Source organism: Eutrigla gurnardus (assembly GCF_963514095.1).
Source record: "Eutrigla gurnardus genome assembly, chromosome: 7".
NCBI lineage: Eukaryota > Metazoa > Chordata > Actinopteri > Perciformes > Triglidae > Eutrigla > Eutrigla gurnardus.
The window spans coordinates 19,887,402-19,912,059 of NC_139921.1; the positions used below are offsets into that span (position 1 = coordinate 19,887,402).

Here is a 24,658-nt window from a genome sequence, read left to right on the forward strand (position 1 = left end):
CCTTTTTGGATGCTAATAAACATGTTTTGTGTTGTAATCCTTTCAGAGCGCGATGAATTATCTTGTACATAAAGTTGGCAGAGCTACATAGAGACGGTGCCGCTTGTAGCAATCTGTCCTGGAAGTGACATCATGTGAATGTTATAATAAAGGGAAACTGTTTGTGTTGCAGACCTTTCTTGCTCCAATGAGCCAAGTCTTCCCAGCAGAGGATGATGTCAACAAGCATGTGGATGACAATTGTAAGTCCATGTTTAGAATCACGCAATCGCTCTTAACAAGCTCCATTTTCCAAGAAAGAAAGATGTAATCTGTCTTCTGTCTTTTCAGGTTCCCTCATGTACTTGAATGAAGCCACGCTTCTGAACAACGTCAGAGTGCGCTACAATAAAGACCACATCTATGTAAGTTTTACGTTTATATAGGTGTTCTTGCAAAGTCACTTCAGTCCAGCTGCATCATAAGATAGGAGATAGAGTGACCGGCTGGAAGACAGCAGGAGAGAGGATCCCTGTCCTTTTTTCCCTTGGGGGGGGATACCAGGTGGTAAAGGGGGACGGGATGCTAGAGAAGGGTCACAAAGTCAGACCGGTCCAGACTGATCCCAGTCACTCACTTAGGAAATGAGGGACAGCGGGTAGATGTGGAAAGCAAGACAGGGAAACAAGTAAAGGTGTTTCCCAGCAGCCTCCACTGGGCTCGATTTCCAGTCTGTTGTCTCCTCCTTCAATAATGTGTGCTACTTATTAACTTCCTCTAAATGCACTGCCTCTAACAATACCTGTGTTTATGACTGACAGACTTATGTGGCCAACATCTTGATAGCTGTGAATCCTTACTATGACATCCCCAAACTTTATGGCCCTGACGCCATCAAGGTGTACCGGGGGAAGTCACTGGGAACTCTGCCACCTCACGTCTATGCTATAGGTGAGAGCTTTCCAATCACTGATAACGCAAACATCATCACTGATCAATTTGTAATTTTGGGCTATTAACTTAACTAACTACAAAGAGAAGCAATACTATTTAAAAGTAACAATCGTTGCATTTGAAACCATTTTTTTCCCTTCGTTTTAGCCGACAAAGCCTACAGGGACATGAAGGTCCTCAAGATGAGCCAGTCCATCATAGTTTCTGGGGAATCTGGTGCTGGAAAGACTGAAAATACAAAGTTTGTTCTCAGGTACGAGCCCGGTGAATCACCCAGCGTCCCGTTTTCATCTTCCCTTCACACTCACCTTTGGTCTCCTCCCTCTGATTGCGTCTTCACAGGACATTTTCACCCCTCTTTCCAAACCAAGATCTCTCTCATTTCATTGTTGATGCCATCTAATTTCATCCCCACCCTTTAGATATCTCACCATGACATATGGAAGTGGTCAAGATATTGATGAGAGAATAGTAGAAGGTAAAATGATCAACTAGTACTATCAGTACTGTACGCACCATATGCGGGGCACTGTGATCCTGATTCTGTTTCTTTTCCCTATTTCAAATCTCAGCAAATCCCCTCCTTGAGGCCTTTGGAAATGCAAAGACAGTCCGGAACAATAACAGCAGTCGCTTTGGGAAGTTTGTGGAAATCCACTTCAATGAAAAGGTTCTAGATTATCACTGATTACTTTCTTAGTTGGCCTATAATTTGCTCAAATCTGATTCTAAGACTTCTTTTCTTGTGTTACCAGAATGCAGTTGTGGGCGGATTCGTGTCCCATTACTTGCTGGAGAAGTCGAGGATTTGCATGCAAAGCAATGACGAGAGGAACTACCACATCTTCTACAGGCTGTGTGCCGGGGCGTCTGAGGACATAAAGAAGAAGCTGCACCTGGACTCTCCGGACAGCTTCAGGGTCAGTGGGCTCAGACAGACTACAAGCTGCATCTTATACTTATGCCATTCAATTCAGGTGGAATTAAGTTGAGAGGTCTTGTTTTGAAAGAGACAGAATTTTCATAGCTTTATGTAATCAGATGGACTTTATTTTTTGTGGCAGTTCTTCGGAAGCCCACTAGATGTCACAGAAGCATATTTTTTAGTGAAGTCAAGAGGTCCTCCCAAGTGAAATCAAAATCCCCTCAGTGCCGAAGCACTTCTCAATTGAATTCTTCCCCTTTTGAATGCAATTATCAACTCAACAAGGGGGGAAAGTCAGCGGGCGTAAAGGTGTTTACCCCAGCCTTTATTTACTACATGCTCCGCAAGACGACGCTTAACGGAACAACAAGCAGCTCAAGCTGTTCCTTTAGATGTTTATCACAGTGTTATTATACCGGGTCCCTTAGGTGACACCCACATCAACAGAGGCAATTACCACACGGTATTCACTACTAGTCAGCTGTGGCGCAATATTGGAAGACAACTAAGTCAATCTTTGAGATGATGAAAATCAATACGAATATCCCCACATGGTTTGCCGCCGGGAGTGAAATGCGTTTATACTGGGTGGGAATTTAATTTATCAAAACACTGATTATGTTTGAATGGTTGTAAGCTGATTTTTTTGTTTGTTTCTCCTTTGCAGTATCTGAACCGAGGATGCACCAGATACTTCGCCAGTAAGGACTCTGATAAGCAAATCATGCAGAACCGCAAGAGTCCTGAGGTAATGTTACGTTCGACACATGATTATTTTGGACACTTTTTGGATTATTTGGACACAATTATGACTTAAAATACATATTGGAAAAAATCTGCTGCAAATGTGAAGTACACATGCAGGAACTGGTCAACAGCAATATTTCATGCCAAGAAATGAGTTCAGGTTTGTGTGTGTTTCATGAATTATGTATGCCATGAAAAAGAAACAGTGCCTGCAGGAGATGTGTAATTAATACCATGAAACAATTAGAGGAATAAGTGTGACATTTTGCTCTCTCTGGGACTAATTATGCGTGTTTGTTTCATTTCTTGTTTTCTGGGATAGAATGCTATATTTTCTTTTATGCCAATCAAAGTTTCAGGGAAATCAGGTTAAACTTCATGGATTCACTCGTGGGTTTATGATTGCAATGATTGAAACTTTTTTTTACCCCTAGAAGCTTATCATAACCCCTATTCTTTGATATATTTTTTGATATGTAAAACCATTACCATGTTGTAAACAAATGGAATTAAGATAAGCTGTTTGTTTACCAGGTTTTTAACAGTTCTTAATGTTGAAATATGTGATTTAAATGTCTTCTCATGTTACATTTATCCCTTTTATATTTGTAAGACATATTATTTGACATTAGAATTGCAATGAATGTGACATGGCCTTTATTTAACATGCTTATTAACTTCACGGTTGAAGCTGTGTGGTTGTAATATGTTGCTAACGGAGTCATTGTACATCTGTCCGTCCTTCCCCATGTCTCTGTTATAGGACCACAAGGTGATGTTTCCTGCTCTTTATTGTGTATTTCCCTAAAGTAAACACTGAGACGCTCAGGTTTTACATGCCGCTGTTTATAGTGCAAACAGGAAATGAGGATGCATGCTTCCTCTTTGTCTGCGTGTGTCCGCCAGGTCGGGGTGCGTTTTGGACTGGATGGTGCTTGGATACGATACCATTGAAAAGGATATTTGCTTACTCGGCTTTATTGCAGTCATGCATTACAGGGCTGCACAATTATTGTATGCCATATTTCACAGATTGTTAAAGACATTCTATATTTTTGAAAAAGTCACACAGGAATAAAGTATTTGTTCTCAATACAAAAAAAACTGCGGCTGGTCTCTAAGCTCGCATATCACCAGGAGGATACATTCAGTAATAATTGTACAGCCCTTATTAATTATCACTGGATAATTAATCTCGACTGCTTAGTGTTCTGCTCCATTTCACACTGCATGCCTGTTTTTCTTATTTCAGCATCCTTGAGATGTTGCTAGATATTACATTGTGCCTTTTCTTTGACTGTATTAATACAGCACTTTGTCATTTAGAGACCAAGCTACTGTAGTGATAGTGTTGCCGTGTGCTGCTGGTGGAGGCTCTTTTAACACATTCATGGAAAACGTTTGTATTTGCTTCGCTAAAAATGAGGTTTACTCTGTATTTATCTAAAATACAGAAGGACGTTGTCTGTTTCTGTTTGGATTGTGACTTTTTTCCCATGTGTTTTGTAGCACGTGAAGGTCGGTGCTCTGAAGGACCCTCTTCTGGACGACCAGGCTGACTTCAACAGGATGTGTGTGGCCATGAAGAAGATCGGTCTGGATGACATCGAGAAGCTGGATCTGTTCCGGGTGGTTGCTGGCGTCCTGCATCTGGGAAACATTGACTTTGAAGAAACGGGGAGCTCCTCAGGTTAGACAGATGCTGTAATCACTCATATCAACACACATTTTTTAATTTTCAGAACCATGAATTGAAGTGGTAAGATTTTTTTTGCATGACTGTGTGTTTCAGGTGGTTGTGTGCTGAAGAATCAGTCGGGCCAGACTCTGGAGTACTGCGCTGCTCTGCTGGGTCTGGACCAGGATGATTTGCGCGTCAGCCTCACGACCAGGATCATGCTCACTACAGCAGGGGGCGCCAAAGGAACAGTTATCAAGTGAGAATAACAGCACTCCTCAAAGCGCTTCAAAACGAACTTCTTTTGTTTTGTGTTGAGAAAAATTTGATCCTCTTAGTTCCTGCAGAAGTCGCTGTCACAGATAATGACAACTGAAGTCCGTGCGTGAAACCAGTACATCCGTGGCAGGTCTGAAAATAGCTAATATATCCTGGACACAGATTAACCAAGATCATAATGGACAGTGGCGGTGACGAGGCAGCTGTTGGGACTGTGCTGCAGAGCGTTAAGGTGGTCGTTATTGTGCGAGACGGTGACCTTAAATCCAGTTTTTTATTTTATGGTGTTATTATACAGAGTATATAATGGGTCTATTTATTTCTTAATCACTCACAGCAAACTCCAGCGGGGGAAAAAATGCCACGAATGTAGAGGGATTTGGAGGGATTTCCTGCTCAGGCAAACTGCACTACATGATTGTGTGATGATTTCTCGCGGGTGAAGCGGAGAAGCGTTATCGGCACCGCCCCGTGCTTACTTTGGTGATGATGTGGTGTTTGAGTGATGGAGCCAGGTTTTGATGGATTAATATTTCAGGAGGGCCAGATGCTGGCCTGGCCTGAAAGTGTTTTCTCCACATAAATAATGCAGCCAGTATCTGAGGAGGCAGGCGAAGCATGGCTGCAGTACAGTAAAAGGCCGGTGTCTGGGGAGCAGGTGGAGGGAAGGGGACCTGGCTTTGTCATTAAGCCCCAGACAGATCCACCCTACCCCCAGGAGGCTGAGGGTTACGGTGAGGTTGGTGGATGTGACGGTATCGGGGATGATTGAGTCGCCAACTAGTGTGCATTTGACACATTACATTGGATAACAATGCCTGTCATTGAGATGAATTGTGAGGAGTTCATGTGCTTTTTAGGACTTACTGTATGTCATAGTGGAATGGAGAAAAAGATGGGCCTATTCCCTGGCTGAAGAGGCTACATTAGCCTTAGCATATGTGGACTTTTCCTGTAATGGATGAGGGTTTTTTCCTTTGGAGGGCGGTGGAATATCAAAAAGAAAAGTGGGTTACGAGCTATCGTAGCAAAAAAAAAGACAGGCCATCTCATTTTGAATTCACCTTCTCCCCAGCCGGGACAGGTGAGTTGAACTCTGGGTCACTCTGCAACTGCACTTTGTCCATACAGCCAACCCCTCTAAATAATTAAAGAATAAATTGTGTTAAACGCCATTAGGGATTGTGGTGGAGTCCAAGGTTCATGTTTGAGTTTTTAATACCTCGTCTTTGGCTCAGAAGGTCTCATTTTAAAACAAATCGCCCTAGCTCGACATCAAAAGGGAGAACTACGCTGCAAAGAAAGTATCACATCAACACGAATAAACTTCTTTTTTTTTTGCGACGTGAAAATTGGGTTGATCAGGGGAAAACTAAAAGAAAGTTTAATAACATAATGTCCCAGTTTCGGACTTTCTCTCACTGCCCCACTTTGTGTGTCCCTGCAGGGTGCCTCTAAAGGTGGAGCAAGCAAACAATGCCCGCGATGCCCTGGCCAAGGCGGTGTACAGCCGCCTCTTCGATCATGTGGTCAAACGAGTAAACCAATGTTTCCCCTTCGAGACCTCTTCCAACTTCATCGGGGTGTTGGACATCGCTGGGTTCGGTAATAGAATGTGTTTGATGAAAGAAAGTTTAAGTAGATTTAGCCCAACAGAACTTCCCAGATTCTATGCAATTTGCACATTCTGTCTCCTAAAGAGACAGCATGTTTCTTAATATAAGAACCCTAATGCACACACACGCACTTCATTAACCAGGGCCCTTGCGTGAGAATTCATTTCCCCAGACTGCATAATTAACACGGGCTTTGCAAAAATTAATTGAAATATATGATTTTTCTGACTCTTCTGTTTTTTTTTTTCTTCTCCCACTCCTCTTAGAGTATTTTGAACACAACAGCTTTGAGCAGTTCTGTATCAATTACTGCAACGAGAAACTGCAGCAGTTCTTCAACGAGCGCATTCTGAAAGAGGTGGGTGAGGAGCACGTGGATTTACTCGGTGACTCGGTGTGGTTTTCCTTCATCCTGGGAAACCGGCCATGTCACTCACAAGCCAAACTTACCGGCTCTGACCCTGACACGAGCCAGGAGGAAGCGGTTGGCCGCGCTCCGTCTTTCCTCCACTCTGTTCTCTCACTTACATTTTCCCTCCGTCTCTCCCGCGCTCTCTCATTAGAATGCTAATTTCTCAGGGGACGCGATGAGGCGTGTTTCTCTCCTGTGATCTCTTAACGTTATTCTCTTCCAAGGTCTTCCAATTAACGCGCCGCAATTCTGGCTTAAGCCTCTATCTCATTATCGGAATTGTGTATTGTGTCAGTTTGGAGGGCTTTTTTGTTGTTGTTGTTTGCTTATTGGGTTGGATGATGTTCTGTAGCCACTATATGAGGAAATATTCAGAATCTGTTTTTAGATTTTATATATATATATATATATATATTTATATAAACAATGTTTATTTTTATATGTGTTTATTTTATATATATATATATATATATATATATAAAATAAACACTGTTGCCCATAGAGTTGGAATATTTTGTTTTCAGACACAATCCACCGTTTATCCCTATTTAAATGCGTCACTAATCACTTGGTGAATAATGCATAACATTTCTTCGGCGCTATAAAACACAAGATATTTGCAAATGATTCCAACTTCATGGGCGACCCTATAGTTTAACATTTGGCCTCATCTGTGCAGGAGCAAGAGCTGTATCAAAGGGAAGGCCTGGGAGTGAATGAGGTGCATTATGTTGACAACCAGGACTGCATAGGTAAGTGCTCTGTTACCTTCCCTCTTCAAAAAGTTTACTCCTTCCCTGAAAATGGCCACTTTTGAGGATAAAACAGACATGACAGCCGTGCAATGCTGCAAAATCAAATTATTAAAACATAACCCAGGACTGATGGGATGTCTGACTCGAGCCAAAATCAAAAAGGTATGCGAGTGTGCCTTGGGTGATCTTTGGAAGTGAAAACAGGACCATCAAGTGACACTCGGGGACATCGTGAAGATGAGGACTTGTAAAACCACAAGAGCTGACAGTCTGTTTAGCCCACACAAACCACAAGTTTACGGAAGTGTAACTTGACTACATGTCAAAGCAGCAAAAATACACCTGTCATGGGGGGGCGGACAAAAATACAGACTTGTAATTATCCCAAGGAGATGGCATATCCCTGTTTCTGAAACGAGCAGGCGTGATGAGTATTTATGGGTTTTATGGCCTCTTTTGTGTAACGGTGAAGCCGGTGGAAAACAACGCCCCCCCGTTGTTTTTATCGTCGAGTCTGTCCTCGAGGTGAATCCTCGAATGAATGGGACGGAGTAGTCAGTGTATCAAGGTGAAGCGGTTTGATTTGTATTTCAAAGGCTATGATTATTCAGGTGCGAGGTTAACTGACAGCCGTGAATAACATTTATGACTTGCAAATGACCGTTTGGGTTAGCCATTAATTCACTCATCAATCTTCAGGATTTATGCACAGGTGCTTGTTAATGCAAATTCAGTTTTTTTTATTTATTTTTTTTCCTCCTGGAGGTGCTTGGCTGTTGGATTATATTCCAAACAGCATGCCGCATGAATAATTCAGATACGCGGAACATGTTTTGTGCCTTGAATATTCACATCCAGAAACAGTAAACAGTGGAAATGTCCAATAAATAACATAATATTAACAAACTGAATGGCTTTTTATAATACCTTTATGTGTTTTATTTTTGTTTCTCAAAAAAATAACCTTGCCATCATGTATGTTTTTTATATTGTATGTTTATTTTCAGGCATTAAGATATTACTTATACTGGGACTTCTAATTTTCAGACCTTGTGGAGGGGAAGCTCGTGGGAATCCTGGACATTTTGGACGAAGAGAACCGTCTCCCTCAGCCCAGCGACCAACACTTTGCACTGGCTGTTCACAGCAAGCACAAAGACCACTTCAGGCTGACGGTCAGACCCTCGCCATGTTTCATATTCTCTCCGCAATTATTCTTTCTTTTGTGAGACCAGGTCGTGATGTAACGGCACACTGGTTTTGTCATTGTGGTCCTTTTTTTACTCCCTCCGTCTCCGTCATTGTCACCATTGTTCGTCACTCTGCCTCTATCGCTGCGGGCGTGAAATCCTTTTAGAAATGTAGCCTTGACACCAATTCAAGCTTAAGATTAGAGTTGCCTGGCTGCAGCCACGCTCTACTGCAGGGAGGGTTATTACTCAAACAAACATTATTCTATACAGTTAATAGGGTGAAAGACATCCATCTTAATCTATAGTGCTGAAATATGCTTTACAGTGTTTGCACTTTAGGGATAATACAGTATGGGACCCCTCACTGATGAAGCTAATGGAGCTTAAAAAATGCTGCTTGCTACATTTGTGGTTTTGGTAATGGGGCCCTTTATAATGCTTGAATCAGATAATATGATTTTTTTTTTGTCTGCATGCAGTTATTTTCTTGCAAGTTTGTTAAATAACTACAAATTACCTTGAGTAGAGTTTGTGTGAATACTTATTATATCATGTCTAGAATATTTATTTAATTGTTGCTTGATTTCACTGCACTTCATGGATCCAATTGTTTCATTCTCCAAACCTTGCCCTCCTCATTAAGCTGTGGTGTGGATAAACACGATAATACTGTAGAGGAGGTGATGGATAAGACAGGAGTGGAATCAATGCGTGTGTTTCTGTCGTTAAAGGTGATTTGCCTTCTTCCTCTCCCGCTTAGGTTCCCAGGAAATCGAAGTTGACCATTCACAGGAATCTCCGGGATGATGAAGGCTTTATCATCAGGCACTTTGCAGGAGCAGTCTGCTATGAAACGGTGATTCTTAATACAAATCTTATTATATAGGGACGTTGTGTGTCCTACATAGTTACCAGTTGCATAAGACAGTGTAGTTACTAGCAGTTAAAAGCTATACATCACTTAGTTGTACAAAGTTGCTTTGGTGATGTGTTTTGTGTGCTGCCAGGTTGGGACATTCTTCGTTTTTTTTTTGCATTTTGCATTTTGTATCTGCATAATAGTCTGCACATCACTACTGTACATAAATGTATGCATCTGTGTGTGTGTGTGTTCACAGCCTCGCTTTGTGGAGAAGAATAATGATGCCTTGCACATGTCTCTGGAGAGCTTAGTGTCTGAATCGAAAGACAGATTTGTTCGTGAGCTATTCGAGAACTCAATCACCAGCAAGGACTCCAAACAGAAGGCCGGCAAACTTGGCTTCGTCAGCGTCGGCAACAAGTTCAAGGTCAGAGTTATGGTTTAAGCCCCCTAAACATAAATACAATTGAATAAAACCTGGTCGTTGTTTGCTAATAATAATACTTTATTTTAGTGTCACAAATAATAATTTAATTTTTTTACATACAAATTATTTATCTACTGAATTTATGCTACAAATATTTTTTGTCATTTTAGATTCTGATGTCTTTTATTGTTAAAGTCTTGTAAATTATATATAATTTAGATATTACTTTATTATTATTATTATTTTTTACATAGCTTCATAGGTTTTGCCCAACTGTATTTGTACATTCTACAAATTAAAGCCACAATGTAAATAGATATTTGGTTGTCGAGGAATTTTGCAAAATTACAATTATGTAGATGCACTTTTTGAAATACACTAATTTGCTGCTTACAGGTACTGTCGATTTAAAAGTGTAACATTTAGTAGGATAGTTCTTAATACTCCTTTATCTTTTTAGCTTCTCTTCAGGCTTTTCTTACTCCGATCTCCAGACCTGTTCCGTGAATCTTCACCTTTACAATCTTCTTCCCATCCCTCATATGGGCTCCCCTCTCTTAGATTGAATTTATTCTCCCACCTCTTTCTTCTGAGAAAACCTTCCTTGGTGGATAAAACGGGATAAAGTCAGCTTGAGGTATAATAGAGAGGTGTTAGAAAATGGGGGAGTGAAAAAAGAAAGACACCCAGGCTTTCTCCCAAAAGTGTGTCAAGCTCAGCTTCATGTCTTTTGTTTCAGCAGCAACCAAAAAATCCAACTCCCGCTTCAGACTTGAGGTTACTTTATCACTAATGTAGCTTCTTTACTTTCACCACTAATGCACATTGACTAAAGCACACAGATGATGTGTGTGTTTTGAAAAGCTAAAATGTGTTATATTGAGAGTAAATGTGGGACTAGTTGTCTTTGATTTCTCCAGTTGGAAACATGTTGAAATATATATATATATACCGTCAAAATGAGCAGCAGGCATGAGCAGATGTGATATAAAACTGACGAGTCATGCTAAGGTATTGAATGCCATTACCTTAAACACAGACAGTGGAAAAGTTTAATTTTGTTGCATTTGACACTGTTGGCCACAAAACTAGGTGGGACATTTTGGCACAATGCTAAACTGGTTTAAATTCCATGTAAAGGGCAGTGACTTGTTTTTATTGATAAAAATTACATGTGGAGTCCCTCATGGCTCCATTCTCGGACCTCTTCTGTTCAACAGCTACATGCTCGAACGAGTGCAGGTCATGGAAAACAGATTAATAGAGTATCCCCATACAAGCAAAATAACTGTATCAATCAAATCAATAATTGGATGTAGCAAAATATTTTATCTGATTTTCATCGTCTTTTTCGCTTATGTTATCTTTCATATTCCCTTTTGTGTCTGTTATGCCTTATAACAAGCACTTTGTATTGACTTGTTGTTAAAAGGTGCTTAACAAATCAATTTGCCTTGCCTTGCCTTGCCTTTGTCCCTGCATGACTGTTAACTGGAGTTGCTCCCTTCCCCTGCCTGTGACATTGATATGTGTCACTAACACCTCATTTGAAATGTCTGTCTGGGCTACCTTCTTCAAAAACAAAAATAAAAAAATACTAAACATTTCTGCTTGCACACACAGACCCAGCTAAACCTGCTCCTGGAAAAGCTCCGCAGTACTGTGAGTAATCTGTCAGTTCCATTGTGTATTTCTAGAAAACATTTTCCCTCCCTGCTCAGGATCAATAAGCACTTATTAAACTCTCTGTGTGCAGGGCTCAAGTTTCATCCGCTGTGTAAAACCCAACCTGAAGATGGTCAGCCACAAGTTTGAAGGAGCTCTGATTCTCTCCCAACTGCAGTGCTCAGGTGGGACCAAACACAATGTACAAAATGTACTGTAGGATGAGGAGCCGTACTAATGATATCTTCACCCAGAAGCTCTACTGTTAGGAGGAGATGGATGTTAGGAGACAGGGGATGGATAACAACTTGGAAATGAAATCATATTGGACATTTCTTCATAAAGGAAAGACTCAGTCTTTTCCTTTAGGATGGAGGCATTTTATACTGCTGTGTGTTTCAGTGCAATTTGTCCTCGTTTGGAAAGATTACACACAGCCAGGATGATGTAGACGCTTTCCTTGTTACATAAGATAATTAGGCTGTTTTTGTAAATGCACCTGCGCAGCATGGGTGGGGGGGGGGGGGGGGGGCTATGATGAAAGTGGAAGATTGTTATGAGCTTCCCAATGTTTTAAAACACAAAACGGTGCTAAATTGTCTATTTTTGTCAATGCACGCTGCTACTATAATTGATGCAGAAGTCTCTCCTGTAGAGCGTTCATGCTGCAAAATATTACCGTGGGTTGTAATTCCACAGGAAATCCTGTTGCTCCTCAGACCTTTTTTGGACTTTTCTTGATGTGTTATTCTTGTTTAGGAATGGTGTCGGTGTTGGACCTGATGCAGGGGGGTTTCCCCTCCAGAGCCCCCTTCCATGAGCTCTACAACATGTATAAACAGTACATGCCCGACAAGCTCACGCGCCTGGATTCACGACTCTTCTGCAAGGTGGGATTACATTAATTTAATCATTTCCTCATGTCATGTTATTAGCTGTTTAAAGCCTAATTAGTTGTGTAAAAACTGACCCTTTTGTGTTGGGATTAACATAAACAGTTAAGCGCCCTATATGTTGCTGTGTCACTGAATATGAATGTCTTCCTCTGTAGGCTTTGTTCAAAGCTCTGGGACTTAATGACAATGACTTCAAGTTTGGATTGACCAGAGTGTTCTTTCGCCCTGGAAAGGTAAAGATAAAATCCATTAGCCATTAATATTTTGTAGAAAACTCTAGAAAACTATTTCTTAAACTGCAATATGATAGCTTCAATTGGTGTGTTTTTTAATGATTTGTGTGCGTGCTTCAGTTTGCAGAGTTCGACCAGATCATGAAGTCTGATCCGGACCATCTGGCAGAGCTGCTGAAGAAAGTCAACCAGTGGTTGGTGTGCAGCCGCTGGAAGAAGGTCCAGTGGTGCAGCCTGTCTGTGATCAAACGTGGGTTGAATCCATGATGTCTAAATTGAGTATCTGCGGTGTTGATCAGCAACGATTTTGATCGTCTTCTAGAGTATTTTTAGTTAGTTTGAGGATTGAGATCATTCACCACACATGCTCTGAACATTGAAGAAATTACTACATATTATGTCATTATCAATCAACATTGTCTTCTCCTACGTTATATATGTTTCAGATCAAGAAACTTCCTCTGAAGTCACAAGTTAACTTCCATTTCTTAGTTCTTATATAATATATAGTACATCCTGCTGCCTTATGCTAGTTGGGCCATTTCTAATAGAGAGAGAGGACACAAGTAATAAAACCATGTCCCCAGGTCTCCAATATGCCCTCATATCCACATCATATATGACTCCTATATACAAGCAGCAGCATGAGTGTTGTGTTAGTTAACCTATCTCACTCCCCATTGGATGACGTAGAAGATGCATTTCCCCGCAGTTTATTATAAAGCCCTGATAGCCATACTAGATCATATTTCTCCCGTTTCCATTCATTCTGAGATATTGAAAGCAGCAGCCTCTAGCAATATGGAACGGTACTCTCAAATCAGTTCCTTGAACCATTACACCCTATGCCGAGTTATTGATTTCCACCATTTAACAAAGTGCAGGCTGACTTGCTGCTCATTTGTGTAAAAGCATCAAATGAAACTCCATTAGAGATCCGATGGAACGCTGCCTCTGTCTGACCACACAGTTCTAGTGTAAATGACCTGAGGAAATGTATGTCCCCGGTCCTGGTCATTTATTTCCTTCAACATCCCATCTTCTTCCCATAGTTTCATGTGTGTGTGTTTGTGTGTGTGTGTGTGTGTGAGAGAGAGAGAGAGCACTTGCTTGTGCGTCTGATATTCTGTATTACTTGTCTTTGTCCCTGATAAATATAACCCATTATAACGGTTTATAAATAGCTTTGCCTGGTCTTTTCTGTCTTTTTTAGAGAGAGATATGAAAGAGAGATGACAGGCCACCTCTATACGTCCTCTTTATGTATCTTCTAACTCTTTCATCCTTATCTTTACCAGTCCGGAACAAGATGAGCTACCGAGCTCTGGCCTGCATTAAGATCCAGAAGACTGTCCGAATGTGGCTGTGCAAGAGAAAGTATAAGCCATGGTGAGTCTCCTCCTTCCTGTGGTCCCAAAACACACACACACACACACACACAGATTCACAATGTCTGTTTGTCTGTGCCATTTGCCATTAGTTTTTTCTTTCACACTGTGCTTTTTTATTTAAACTGATTCACGCTTGGTGGCTTTTGATGGCTTTCCTGTGTCGTGCATTTAGGAGTTCAAATCAATCTAGAAAGTCATCTGAGGAGAAATGATGTCTCACTGCTCTGCTTTTTGGAAGAAGAAAAAAAAAATGCACGTCTTGCTGCACTGGGTTGCATGTATTTGGGGGGAAAATGGCTGTTGTGGAAGCATCCGTCCAGATGATGGGTTTTTTAAATTTTTATTGTAATTGGCAGTATGTGTGCGGATGCATGAGAAAAATGCTGTGTGTGCTAACACTCCATATGCTCTAATTTGTTCATGATATATTCATGTGTTAAGTTTGCGTTTTTGAACTTGTTTCGCAGCATCGATGGCATGGGGAAGGTTCGAAACCTGAAGAAACACATGGAGCGCTTCAACGAGGTGGTGAGTGGGCTGAAGGAAGGCAAGCAGGAGATGGCCAAACAGGTCCAGGAGCTGGCTGCCTCCATAGACGCTCTGTTAGCAAAGATAAAGGTGAGTCGGCGTTCACCACTTTCAGACAACCTAAGGATTAATGCTCTGGGGATTTTAAAGCTGCTCGTGTCAACAGTTTTCAGGTGCTTCGAGCATGATATCGTATGAGCTGTTTTTCTTTCTTCCTTTTTTTTTTTTAATCGGGAAGATTTTTCAGAGCACTACCTTTAAGCATGACTGCCCCCGATTTATATGGTTCTCTACGTTTCCCATCTGCAGCTGCGTGGCACAAACAGTCTTCACTATGCCCTTTTCTAAGTGGGCTGTGCCCTTTTCTCCTCCCTTCTCTCCGAATCAATATTTCCAGTCACCTCAGGATACAAAAAGAAGAGCTAGGTGAAGAGGAATTCCTCTCCAATAGTAGAATTTAGAGAGTTTTGCTAAATTATCAAAACTTGCTTAGTGAAATCCTAGCTCACTTATTGGACCCTGTAGGATGGTAAATCATTACAAACAGACCCACATGCCATCAAGACATCATTTTTATCCAACTCTGTAGTTACCTGTGTGCAATCAACGAATAGGATTAGGGTGCTCATAAGTTCCTCAGTGTAAAGCACCTTTCCCCCCCCTCTAACCCAAGCAGCCTGCCCACTCCCCTGTGTCCCTCTGTTAGCATATTAGCAGCCCCGCTGTCGACGCTCATTACGTTTCTGAGTGCTCAGAAATTGCTCCTGGCGCGGCGTCTCTGTGTGAATAATGCAATAGATGCCAATGGCGTGTCATTCAGACCGCTATACGTTGGGGAGAAGACCTTGTCATTTTCCCTCCGCGAGCCACTGTTAGAGAGTCACTCTAATGAATCTTCACAATACGGTGACCTCTTTTGCACCCCCTCCGCCCCCCCCCCGCTGATCGTCTGACAAGTATAGTGGGGAATTGAGCGTTGTGGTCGCCGTGTGCAAGTGACAGTCACGGTGTCAGTCAGCGTCTTCCACTTGGGAAAGTTGTGCCATGGTAACGTTGGAGTGTGTGCCAACTCAGGCGACGAGTGCACTCGGTGTCACTTCTTGGATTGAAAGCAAACCAATTCTTATTCAAATAAATTCAGAATAGTTTGCCATCCCGAGGGAATCTCATCAGCTTTTTTTGATAAACACCTTATTAGTAACTCTGTTCAAGACATCTCACGGCTAAAGTGTGGATTATGGATAGGAATTGATTAAATAGTCGCGCAAAAGACCTGATAACCTGTCATTCCGACCCCTAGGCAACGGTGATGACCTGGAAAGAGATCGACACCGAGTACCAGGGGCTGGTGAAACGCTCAGGGCAGCTGCTCTCCTCAATGCAAAAGAAGAAGCAGGAGGAGGAGGAGAGCGAGAGGCTGAAACGTATCGAGGAGGAGATGGACAAAGAGAGGGAGAGGAGGGAGAAAGAAGAGCAGCGACGCAGACAGGAGGAAGAGGACAGAAGACTGTAAATGATGGCGGGGGTTGGAGGGACATTTTAAGCAAATCCAGTGGTAAAGGTTTGAAACTGTAGGTTTTCTTTCAGTCTTATTAAATATCTATTTTCTCCAAACATTTTAGGAAATCAGAGATGGAGCTGAAGAGGAAGCAGGAGGAGGAGGATAGAAAAAAGAGAGAGGAGGAAGAGAAAGTAATACAGGTTTGGACCATCCTAACATCTTATATTTTAATATTGTAAAAAGTTATCAAACCTTAGAAAAAAAAGACCTTACATTAGTTTGATCATTAGTTGTGTGCACTCATTTCTACTGGAAGTAGATTTATTCTTAGGTGCCTATGTTTATAAAATCACGGCTCCACACAGTCTCTTCTAAGCTTCATGTTTACTCCCAACGAGGTAACCGACCCTTACACCCCTGCAGTGACTGCCATTATAATCACATTTAGGCAAGATGGTTTCAAAGACTTAATCCTAATCCTGGACTGAGCGTGGCCTCTATTGGATCAGTTTCCAGCAGTATAATGTGCCGTATTGTTTGTGTGGAAATGAATCCTGTCAGTGATTTATTATGACTTCTCTCCTCTATTTCCAGGTTAGAAAACAAGCTGAGAAATATACTGGGTTTATCGGGGACCATTGATTGGATTTGGAAAGCAGAGTTCAATCAAATGATGAAATTAAAGTGTTTCGTCGAGTGTTTGTGATTGTGCACATAACGCAATAGAACTCAATCAACTAGTCAATTAATGGATTAATAAATCAACAGAAAAGCTTTTTTTTATTCATCGATAAAAATGCCACAATTTAAATTGTTTTCTCTAAATCTCTTTCGACAGTACCTCCAACGAAACAAGCTATTTTGAAGACGTCACCTTGAACTCATTAAACTTCTGATGAGCATTTTCTCTGTCTGACCTTTTGGTAGATCAAAAGGTTAATTAATGAGGGGAATAATAATTATTACTAGAGAAATAAAAAGGGGCTCTTCCCCACTTCTGACCTCCTTACATCACACCTAGGTCACAAAGGTTTCCTGACTGCATCTTGTGATGCTATTGACAAAAATCTGTCCACAGACAGATTTACAAACACCTCAAAGTTCTCATGTAGTTCACATTTCGCCATGATGGCACAAACACACACTCTCAATTGAAGTGGTGCATTAAAGGGAAACTCTGACATCTGAGACTTCACATAGACCTAAATATGGACTGTAAATTTCCCAGAAGCATTTGAGCACACCAAGATTTTTTTCCCCCTCCAATGTGTTTTCTTGCTTATAACAACATATCGCATATCTTGACTTCAAAGCAAATTTTCAAAATTTCATCTCACAAGGTTATTTTCATCACTCCTCACGAACAAATCCCAAACTGCTTAGAATGTAGTTTAAAGTTTGTGTGTTTTCGGGCAACAGGAAAAAAAATAGCACAAAACCCTTTCTTATGGTTCTCATGTTTCCTCTCAATGACCCGCTCCATCTCCCATGGCAACAGCTGGGTCATGACATTGGTCAGATTCCCAGTGGGATGCCCGTAGTATCTTGATTGATGAGTTCACTTACTGCCGAGTTTCTCCTAACTGAGCTGCTTTATCGCTATCCCGTGTTTTATTATCATGCCTTTATCCATCGCACTCTCATCTAATTTGTCACTTTTTGTGTAATTGCTATTTCGTACCTTTCCTCCTCCGGTCTTATCAATACCGACACACCTGTTCCTCCTCCTTGCCATTGTGTCTCACCTTTCCTTTCCTATCCATCCATTCATCCATCTGTTACACGTACATCACACCTTCTGTGTATCTAAAGCCCTTTTTTTTTTTATTCAGCCAAGGCCAGTTGGACATTTGCATGCTGTCATTTTCCCCTCCTTTCTAGTAGTGACACCAGGCTGTCATGAGCCACATGTCTCCGGAGACTTTCTGCAGAGTTTGTTTATCCGCTGCTCTGAGGCTCAAAGCTGCAGCCGTAAACTTTTTCTAAGGGTGTCTGCTGTGACTTTGATGGCATTCTACTCTTGTGTTCTTTGCTTTTTTTCCTACTGTGTCAAAGGTCACTCATCCCTTCAAACTATGCACCATGATGTCTTTCAACCTAATTTTATTTATTCCGCACCATCCAGTCTTCGACTCAGCAGTATATGTTTTCTGCTTAAAGGGGAACCTCACTCAGTTGAGGACTTACAATGCAATTTTCCCCCTGTAATTACTAAATCTGGAGCTTCTTTTGAAAAGCTAGGACTTATTCTGCAAACAATGAATTTGATTTGACTTTCTTGAAAAATCCACATGGTGAGCTCCGATGGAGATTTCGGGGGGTTTTAGCATAAAATCTGTGTAATAAATCACTTTCCAGCAGAATGCAAAGGTTTCTATAAAAGCTGCTTGCACTAGCTTTAAAAAGGCAGCTCAACTTTTATACTGAGGCCATCACAATTTTAAGTATCGGTTCTCATGCTTCACCCAGACCATGTTTCATAGCTGCTGATTTGACCGTCCTACAGTATGAATAATACATCATTCACTGGAGAGGCATTCATATTTAAAGCTCCTTGGAGAAAAGAATCCATTGTGGACTTCATTAGTGGCCTTTCTTTAAGGGGATGAATATATTCTAGATACACATACAGATATAATATGTATAAGTTTTTATAAAAAGCCCTCTAGGTGCCTATTGGCAATACGGCAACGTTTGTCCTATTCAATATCTATAGTTCCATTCTGTGGATTTAAAAAAATAAAAACCTGTAGTTTTAATCTGGGTCAAACTCATAAAAAAATGTTTGATTGTTGTTGAATGTTTGTCTGCTTTATACCCTGTTGTGTCTAGACCAGTAAAGCTTCATTAGCAGCTCTACAACCGGGATAAATATGCCTAATCAGGCTTGGGTGCACAGCAGAGCTCTAATTGTTATGAAAGGTCTGGCACACAAGGGCTGCATTTGTGTTTAGACAGGATCTATATAGATTTTATGAAGTCACAATGAAAGCTGCTTTGTGTGTTTTTTTTCTAAAGGCCGACTTTGAGGTTCAGTTTGCTCTGGAGCGCGAGGAGAAGGTCCAACGCACTGCCGTTCTGGAGCAGGAGAAAAGAGACAGAGAGCTAGCCATGAGGATCGCCCAGAGTGAGGCAGAGCTCATCACCGAGGAGGGGCAGATGGACGCGAGCCTGCGCAGGTATATGTCAATGCAAAGTACAGTATGCAGTGCACAAAACAAACGGCATGAACAATAACCGGGTTAACAAAGATGTCATTTTGACCGCAGCATGCCTGTATAACATGCCTTTTCCCTGTTGCTGTGTTTTCTCCCAGTGACCAGCCTTTTTCAGGTCTTCCTATCTCTTCATCCTCAGCCAGATTCATGTAAGATGCCGGCACAGGTTTCTATAACTGTCCAAGTTAACCTAACAACAGCACTAATCACTCGCTCCCACGCTGTCCGTCTCATCCTCTGTCGTAGTCTTACATGTCTCCTAACTATAGGTGCACGATTGTACCAGCAATGCAAGGCCAACAACCTTTTCTTTTCTTTTAAAGAAATCAGTCAAATTTAAATGTCTTGTATGTGTTATTTTACGTGGCATGAATCATAGGACATGCCCTTTAGAGGATGATTATGTGCGATGATTAAAAAATTAACCAAAATCATAAATGAGAGGTGGATCAGAACATGCAGGATGTGATCTTTTTTTGTTTCTGCATGCAGCGGCTACAGCTTGTCTGTCCTTCGCAGTGCTGGTGCACAGATCAAGCTCATGTGCTTGACTGTCTATGTGCTTCGCCCGACTCGTAAATTGTTATGAATATGTGTTCACGTCCTCTGGATGCATGTCTATTTTATAACGGATTATGACGCAGGGATCTTTGCTCCACTCAGGAAGAAGCCCGAGAACCAGTTCCCAACTACTTATATTAGAAATATTTACTTGGAGAACCAAAATATCAGAATTGCCTTCACAATGAAAATAAAAAGCCTCTTAATAATAATGAAAAATGCCTCCTTGGTAATAAGGAATTGTGTATGGAGGGGGTTTCAATGAAAATAAACGAAACAAAGCCTGCGGGCACAAACTCTTGCATGGATAGCTCTAAGGTCTGTCCTGGTGTAGGTACGCTAGTGAAAACATTATTTAATATTCACTACAGCTAGGTTTCAGAAAACTCAACATCCCCCTAATGAAGTAAAGTTAATAGAAAAAAAAAAAAGTTTCAAAAAGCACCAGCAGTTCTGGCTGAACCTCCTAAAACGAGGATCAGCATGCAATTTCCCAACGCTCTTAAGCCCTTTAAAAAGGGTGTCGTCATGCCCTGATTGGCTGAGAGGCCAAATGCACCAAGCTGCTCTCAACTCTTAATTAAGCGCCAGTCCCTTACACCCTGCACAACAGGTGATCTGAGTAACCCTCCAATCAACTCAGGGGAACCCTGACAACTAAGTGAACTGGGAAAAGGGAAATGACAGCAAGTGACTGATGGATGATGGCAACTGACAAAATTCAAAAATAGTAGTACACTCCGTTTAATGTACTGAATAAGGAGTGCGATTGAATTCCTATAAAGCCAGGAGAAGTTCTCTCAAAGCTCGCATGGCTCTCATCTGCAGCACTAAATTACATTTGATCCAGAAGCCTGTAATCTCAGGTATACATCGTCGGCTACGATCCCCGTGAGTCATATGACCCCCGAAAACCGAATGGAAGTAAAGAAGTTCCAAAGGTCACGTGTGTTACACGTGCAGCTTAAACTCATTAAAGCCTGCATGCAGTAGAAGTATACACACTTGGTTGCTAGGGAACCACCTCCACCTGTTCTACAACCCACGGCCACCGCTTTGCTCCCACTTCGTCTTTCCTCAGCTGGTCACCATCACACACCAGCACACGTCTCAGCCATGATCCTGAATCATCCTTCCAGTCCGTATGAATTATAGAACGGTAATTGTGATCTGGCTGATGATTCGTAGATCAGTAATCCTCTTCTCTGAGACTGTAAATAGAGGAGGTAAATCCTTGGCATTATTGAATTAGCAGCCTCAACTCAGCAGGGAAGCTGGGGAACATGAGCTCAGACTCGCTGCGACAGAAGAAGCCGAAACTCCGCTATTATCATTTCCCTTCACGTTTCAGTCATCTCTCATTCCTGTTAAAATAACCCTGAAAAAAAACACTCAGAATACCAACAGACGTCAGTCGGCAGCTAAGTAACATTCAAACAGATTTGCGCCGTTGAAACGTTGTAGACTGCAATGATGTGGACCAACTCTGCTCTTCAGCTCCCCCGCTGACCGGCCCTCTAATGTGAATTTAATTGGCTGCGACGACGAGGAAGGGCTGGAAAGAAGCGAGGCATCCGTTTTCATTTCTCAGCGAGGGCGGTGGACTTAACAAATCCTGTTTTTTACTTTTAATATTCATGTATTTTGTCTGCCATTGAAATTCCACAAAGATGATTCGATCCAGTTTAACTAACCATCAAATGTGGCTGAGCTTCTAAGGAACTGTTTCTCCTGTTCTTTTAGAAATTGACACCTCCCTGATTGTACCACATAAATTACATTCAGCGTTGAACAAAAAGAAAAGAAACCTCAAACTGTTTATCTGTTTGTCCCATCTTGTCCCACCCATCTTCACACCTCCTTTTTCTTCTCCCTCTCTCTCTCCCTCTCTCTCTCTCTCTCGCCCACATTCATCTGTTCAGGGGCCCTCAAGTGCAGGCAACCAAAGCTGCTGCCGGTGTGAAAAAGTACGACCTCAGCAAGTGGAAGTATGCTGAGCTGCGAGATGTCATCAATACATCCTGCGGTGAGAAAATCCCCAAATCAGTTCACCGACTAAGCAGTGGGGTTTGCACACACCAAGGTGGTAGAGCTCTTAATGAAATGCATGATGCAACTCTTTCCCTCCTTCAGTCCAAATGTTCACAGTTGTCATTAAATCTCTCAGCAGCAGCTCATGTTTTGGCACTTTTGGTACCCCAAAAAAACTTTCATCTCCAACCCCCGTGTCGTTTTTTTGCTCTCCGTAATGGTCTGAACAGTGAGTGAGTGTTTAAAGAGCGACGGCTGCAGCTGTACGGACGAGAGTGTGGACACAAGATGCCTCGCTTGAAAAAAAAACAACCAATCTGAGGATGCTCCCACAGCTGCTGCGACTCATCAGCATGCTTTTATTGGTGTGGAGAGGAAATTATCACCATTACTGCCCTTCCTAGTCATTCCCCCGCCAACCCCCTCCTCAGTGGGCTCGAAAAGCAGATGCCTTTCTGCCTTCCCACTTGTCGATGCCTTGATAATTGCCACTGTATGCAGTACTCCGATCAGTATTAGGGACTCTGATATCCCTCGTGGGATTCCAAGGACATCTGGCTAATTTGTGGAACCGATTTGCTTTGGTGGTTCTGGTGGTGGTACCTAAAAGCTGAAGTCCAATTGATTATAGTTGTATGCTCACTTAAAGTCAGTACACCATTAATGTTTGCTTTGTGTTTTATTATCGGGAATCATAAATACATTTTCCCAATTACTTTTAGTGCCTCTTACCTGTAATCTAGATTGTTTTGGTGTGAGTTGGAGACACAGAAGACATGGAAATGTCTGACTTGAGGGGCTCAAAGCGCCAAAAATAAATTTGAAAATATCAACAACAATGTTTTTTTTCCAGAAATCATAACCTGGTTACTCAAGATAATCCACAGACCTGACCAGTTTCATGTAGAAACTATTTTACATCTTGTCATGGATGAGGGTACTGTAGTAAAGAAAGCCTCCGTCCTGATGTTAAACTTAAGCTTAAAGGGTAAAAATAATGAAATCAGAAACATCATGTCAAAGGGGCACGATACCAATTTCACATATAAAGTTACTTCACTCGCCTCAATATATTTCTACTCATATTCTAGAAAGCCTGCATCACAAACTGGAGGCGTGGGGTTTGAAGGGAGGGTCAAATTATGGGAAATATACCCATACTAGAGACAAAAAATTGTCTGTAAATTTCATGGAACTAGTACTCCTGTAACATTTTTAAGACACATAATATAATACAATTTCTTCAGATGCTTATGGAATAGTTCATTTCAAGCTCTTGATATCACAAAAAAAAAACAACAACATGGGGTGAAAATGTCATACTTGTATGTTCCATCAGTCTTTGTTACAGTGATTTTTGTACTCATGTTGTCCTGTTGTGTGGACAGACATTGAGCTGCTGGCGGCCTGCAGAGAGGAGTTCCACCGCCGTCTGAAGGTCTATCACGCGTGGAAGTCCAAGAACAAGAAACGCACCGACGACGGAAGCGATCAGAGGGCTCCGAAATCCGTCACCGACTACGGTTAGCGGAGAGCATATTCCCTCCATCCTCTTTTTGCTCTCAATTATTGTCATTGAACGCATCCCCTGTGGATATTCCCGCAAAGATCTGTTCGTTCACAAAGCAGCACATAAACACACCATGCATTTTGAGCATGCAGCCCCAAGCGCATTCATTACAGGTGTTTCATTTCTCCACTGTCCCGCCTCTCGCTGTCACTGGCGATATTGACCTGCACACAAATAACCCGCCTGTGTTTCCCAACATTCAATTAGCCGATGAGACGCCGAGGCCCGAGAACGCAGACCGCCTCCTGTCTGGCTCTGTCGGAAATATTTGTTCTAATTAGCTAGTAACTGCCAGCCATGCCTCGTCGGGGTTGGGTAGCACCCCGTGTGACAGCTAACTGCTCAGCTCTTTGCTCATTTCGTTTCTCAACTCAACCGAGGGTGTTCTGTGCCACACAAACACATTTAGCTGCTTTAAAGCTTACTGCTGCTCTGCATTTTAAATATTACATTTTTCATGGTGGAAATTGATTCGCTGTCGCTTTTTACCCGCCTTTCTCTTTTGATATGACAGCTCCTGAAAGCCGTGCTAACTTGGGTTCGGTTCTCGGCCTAAGCGGGGGGTCTTAACAAGTCCGTTTCATAACCATGTGATATTTACAGTACTTGGACATTTCCCCAGTCTTCTGCCACTCTCAAGTGTCAATCACAGCTTCTTTGTTGTAATATAATATACTATTTTAATGTTCACACTCCCCCTGCAGCTGAACAGAACCCGGCTCCTCCGATGACTGCCCAGCATCAGGAAGTGGCCATGAACCGCCAGCAGCGATATTTCCGCATTCCTTTCATTCGGCCCGCAGACCAGTACAAAGATCCCCAGAATAAGAAGAAGGGCTGGTGGTACGCCCACTTTGACGGGCCGTGGATAGCCAGGCAGATGGAGCTTCACCCGGACAAGCGGCCTATTGTGTTGGTCGCAGGTGAGTGCGCCGACTTTTGGAAATACTGTTGTTCTGATTTAAGGTTATTGGTTATTGTTGATTCAAATGTCTTTTATTTCTTCAATTATTCAGACCTTTCATGACATTTTAACTTGTGACCCCTTCAAATGATATTATTATTTATATATTATATTTACTCATGACCTCACCTCAGGTCATGGGTGTAGTAGAGTTGGGATTTTTTAAGGATTTTTGAAGAGCTGAGATTTCCAAGGAATAACATATCTCTTTATTATCTTATTAGGCTTCCCAATCCCAGAGCCCTGCGGGTTTAGTCCATACAATGTCAGAAA

At 41.8% G+C, this 24,658-nt stretch overlaps 1 protein-coding gene across 2 annotated transcripts in view; it reads left to right on the forward strand.

The window, feature by feature from the left end:
* Nucleotides 1–24,658, forward strand: part of myo6b (myosin VIb) — a 30,689-nt gene that overhangs the window by 4,646 nt on the left and 1,385 nt on the right. The window contains exons 3-32 of one of the 2 annotated variants that reach the window (XM_084012770.1): nucleotides 173–242; nucleotides 331–404; nucleotides 801–930; nucleotides 1,081–1,186; nucleotides 1,356–1,411; nucleotides 1,506–1,603; nucleotides 1,689–1,853; nucleotides 2,526–2,606; nucleotides 4,115–4,295; nucleotides 4,398–4,542; nucleotides 6,010–6,167; nucleotides 6,445–6,536; nucleotides 7,270–7,342; nucleotides 8,393–8,520; nucleotides 9,299–9,394; nucleotides 9,657–9,827; nucleotides 11,451–11,489; nucleotides 11,584–11,677; nucleotides 12,252–12,382; nucleotides 12,544–12,621; nucleotides 12,742–12,871; nucleotides 13,920–14,010; nucleotides 14,480–14,630; nucleotides 15,841–16,049; nucleotides 16,163–16,241; nucleotides 19,060–19,220; nucleotides 19,358–19,408; nucleotides 21,743–21,846; nucleotides 23,240–23,374; nucleotides 24,126–24,344. In XM_084012770.1, coding sequence (XP_083868896.1) covers nucleotides 173–242; nucleotides 331–404; nucleotides 801–930; nucleotides 1,081–1,186; nucleotides 1,356–1,411; nucleotides 1,506–1,603; nucleotides 1,689–1,853; nucleotides 2,526–2,606; nucleotides 4,115–4,295; nucleotides 4,398–4,542; nucleotides 6,010–6,167; nucleotides 6,445–6,536; nucleotides 7,270–7,342; nucleotides 8,393–8,520; nucleotides 9,299–9,394; nucleotides 9,657–9,827; nucleotides 11,451–11,489; nucleotides 11,584–11,677; nucleotides 12,252–12,382; nucleotides 12,544–12,621; nucleotides 12,742–12,871; nucleotides 13,920–14,010; nucleotides 14,480–14,630; nucleotides 15,841–16,049; nucleotides 16,163–16,241; nucleotides 19,060–19,220; nucleotides 19,358–19,408; nucleotides 21,743–21,846; nucleotides 23,240–23,374; nucleotides 24,126–24,344 — 3,496 coding nt within the window. The remainder of the gene's footprint in view (nucleotides 1–172; nucleotides 243–330; nucleotides 405–800; nucleotides 931–1,080; nucleotides 1,187–1,355; nucleotides 1,412–1,505; nucleotides 1,604–1,688; nucleotides 1,854–2,525; nucleotides 2,607–4,114; nucleotides 4,296–4,397; nucleotides 4,543–6,009; nucleotides 6,168–6,444; nucleotides 6,537–7,269; nucleotides 7,343–8,392; nucleotides 8,521–9,298; nucleotides 9,395–9,656; nucleotides 9,828–11,450; nucleotides 11,490–11,583; nucleotides 11,678–12,251; nucleotides 12,383–12,543; nucleotides 12,622–12,741; nucleotides 12,872–13,919; nucleotides 14,011–14,479; nucleotides 14,631–15,840; nucleotides 16,050–16,162; nucleotides 16,242–19,059; nucleotides 19,221–19,357; nucleotides 19,409–21,742; nucleotides 21,847–23,239; nucleotides 23,375–24,125; nucleotides 24,345–24,658) is intronic. The other variant, XM_084012771.1, reaches the window with a different exon arrangement.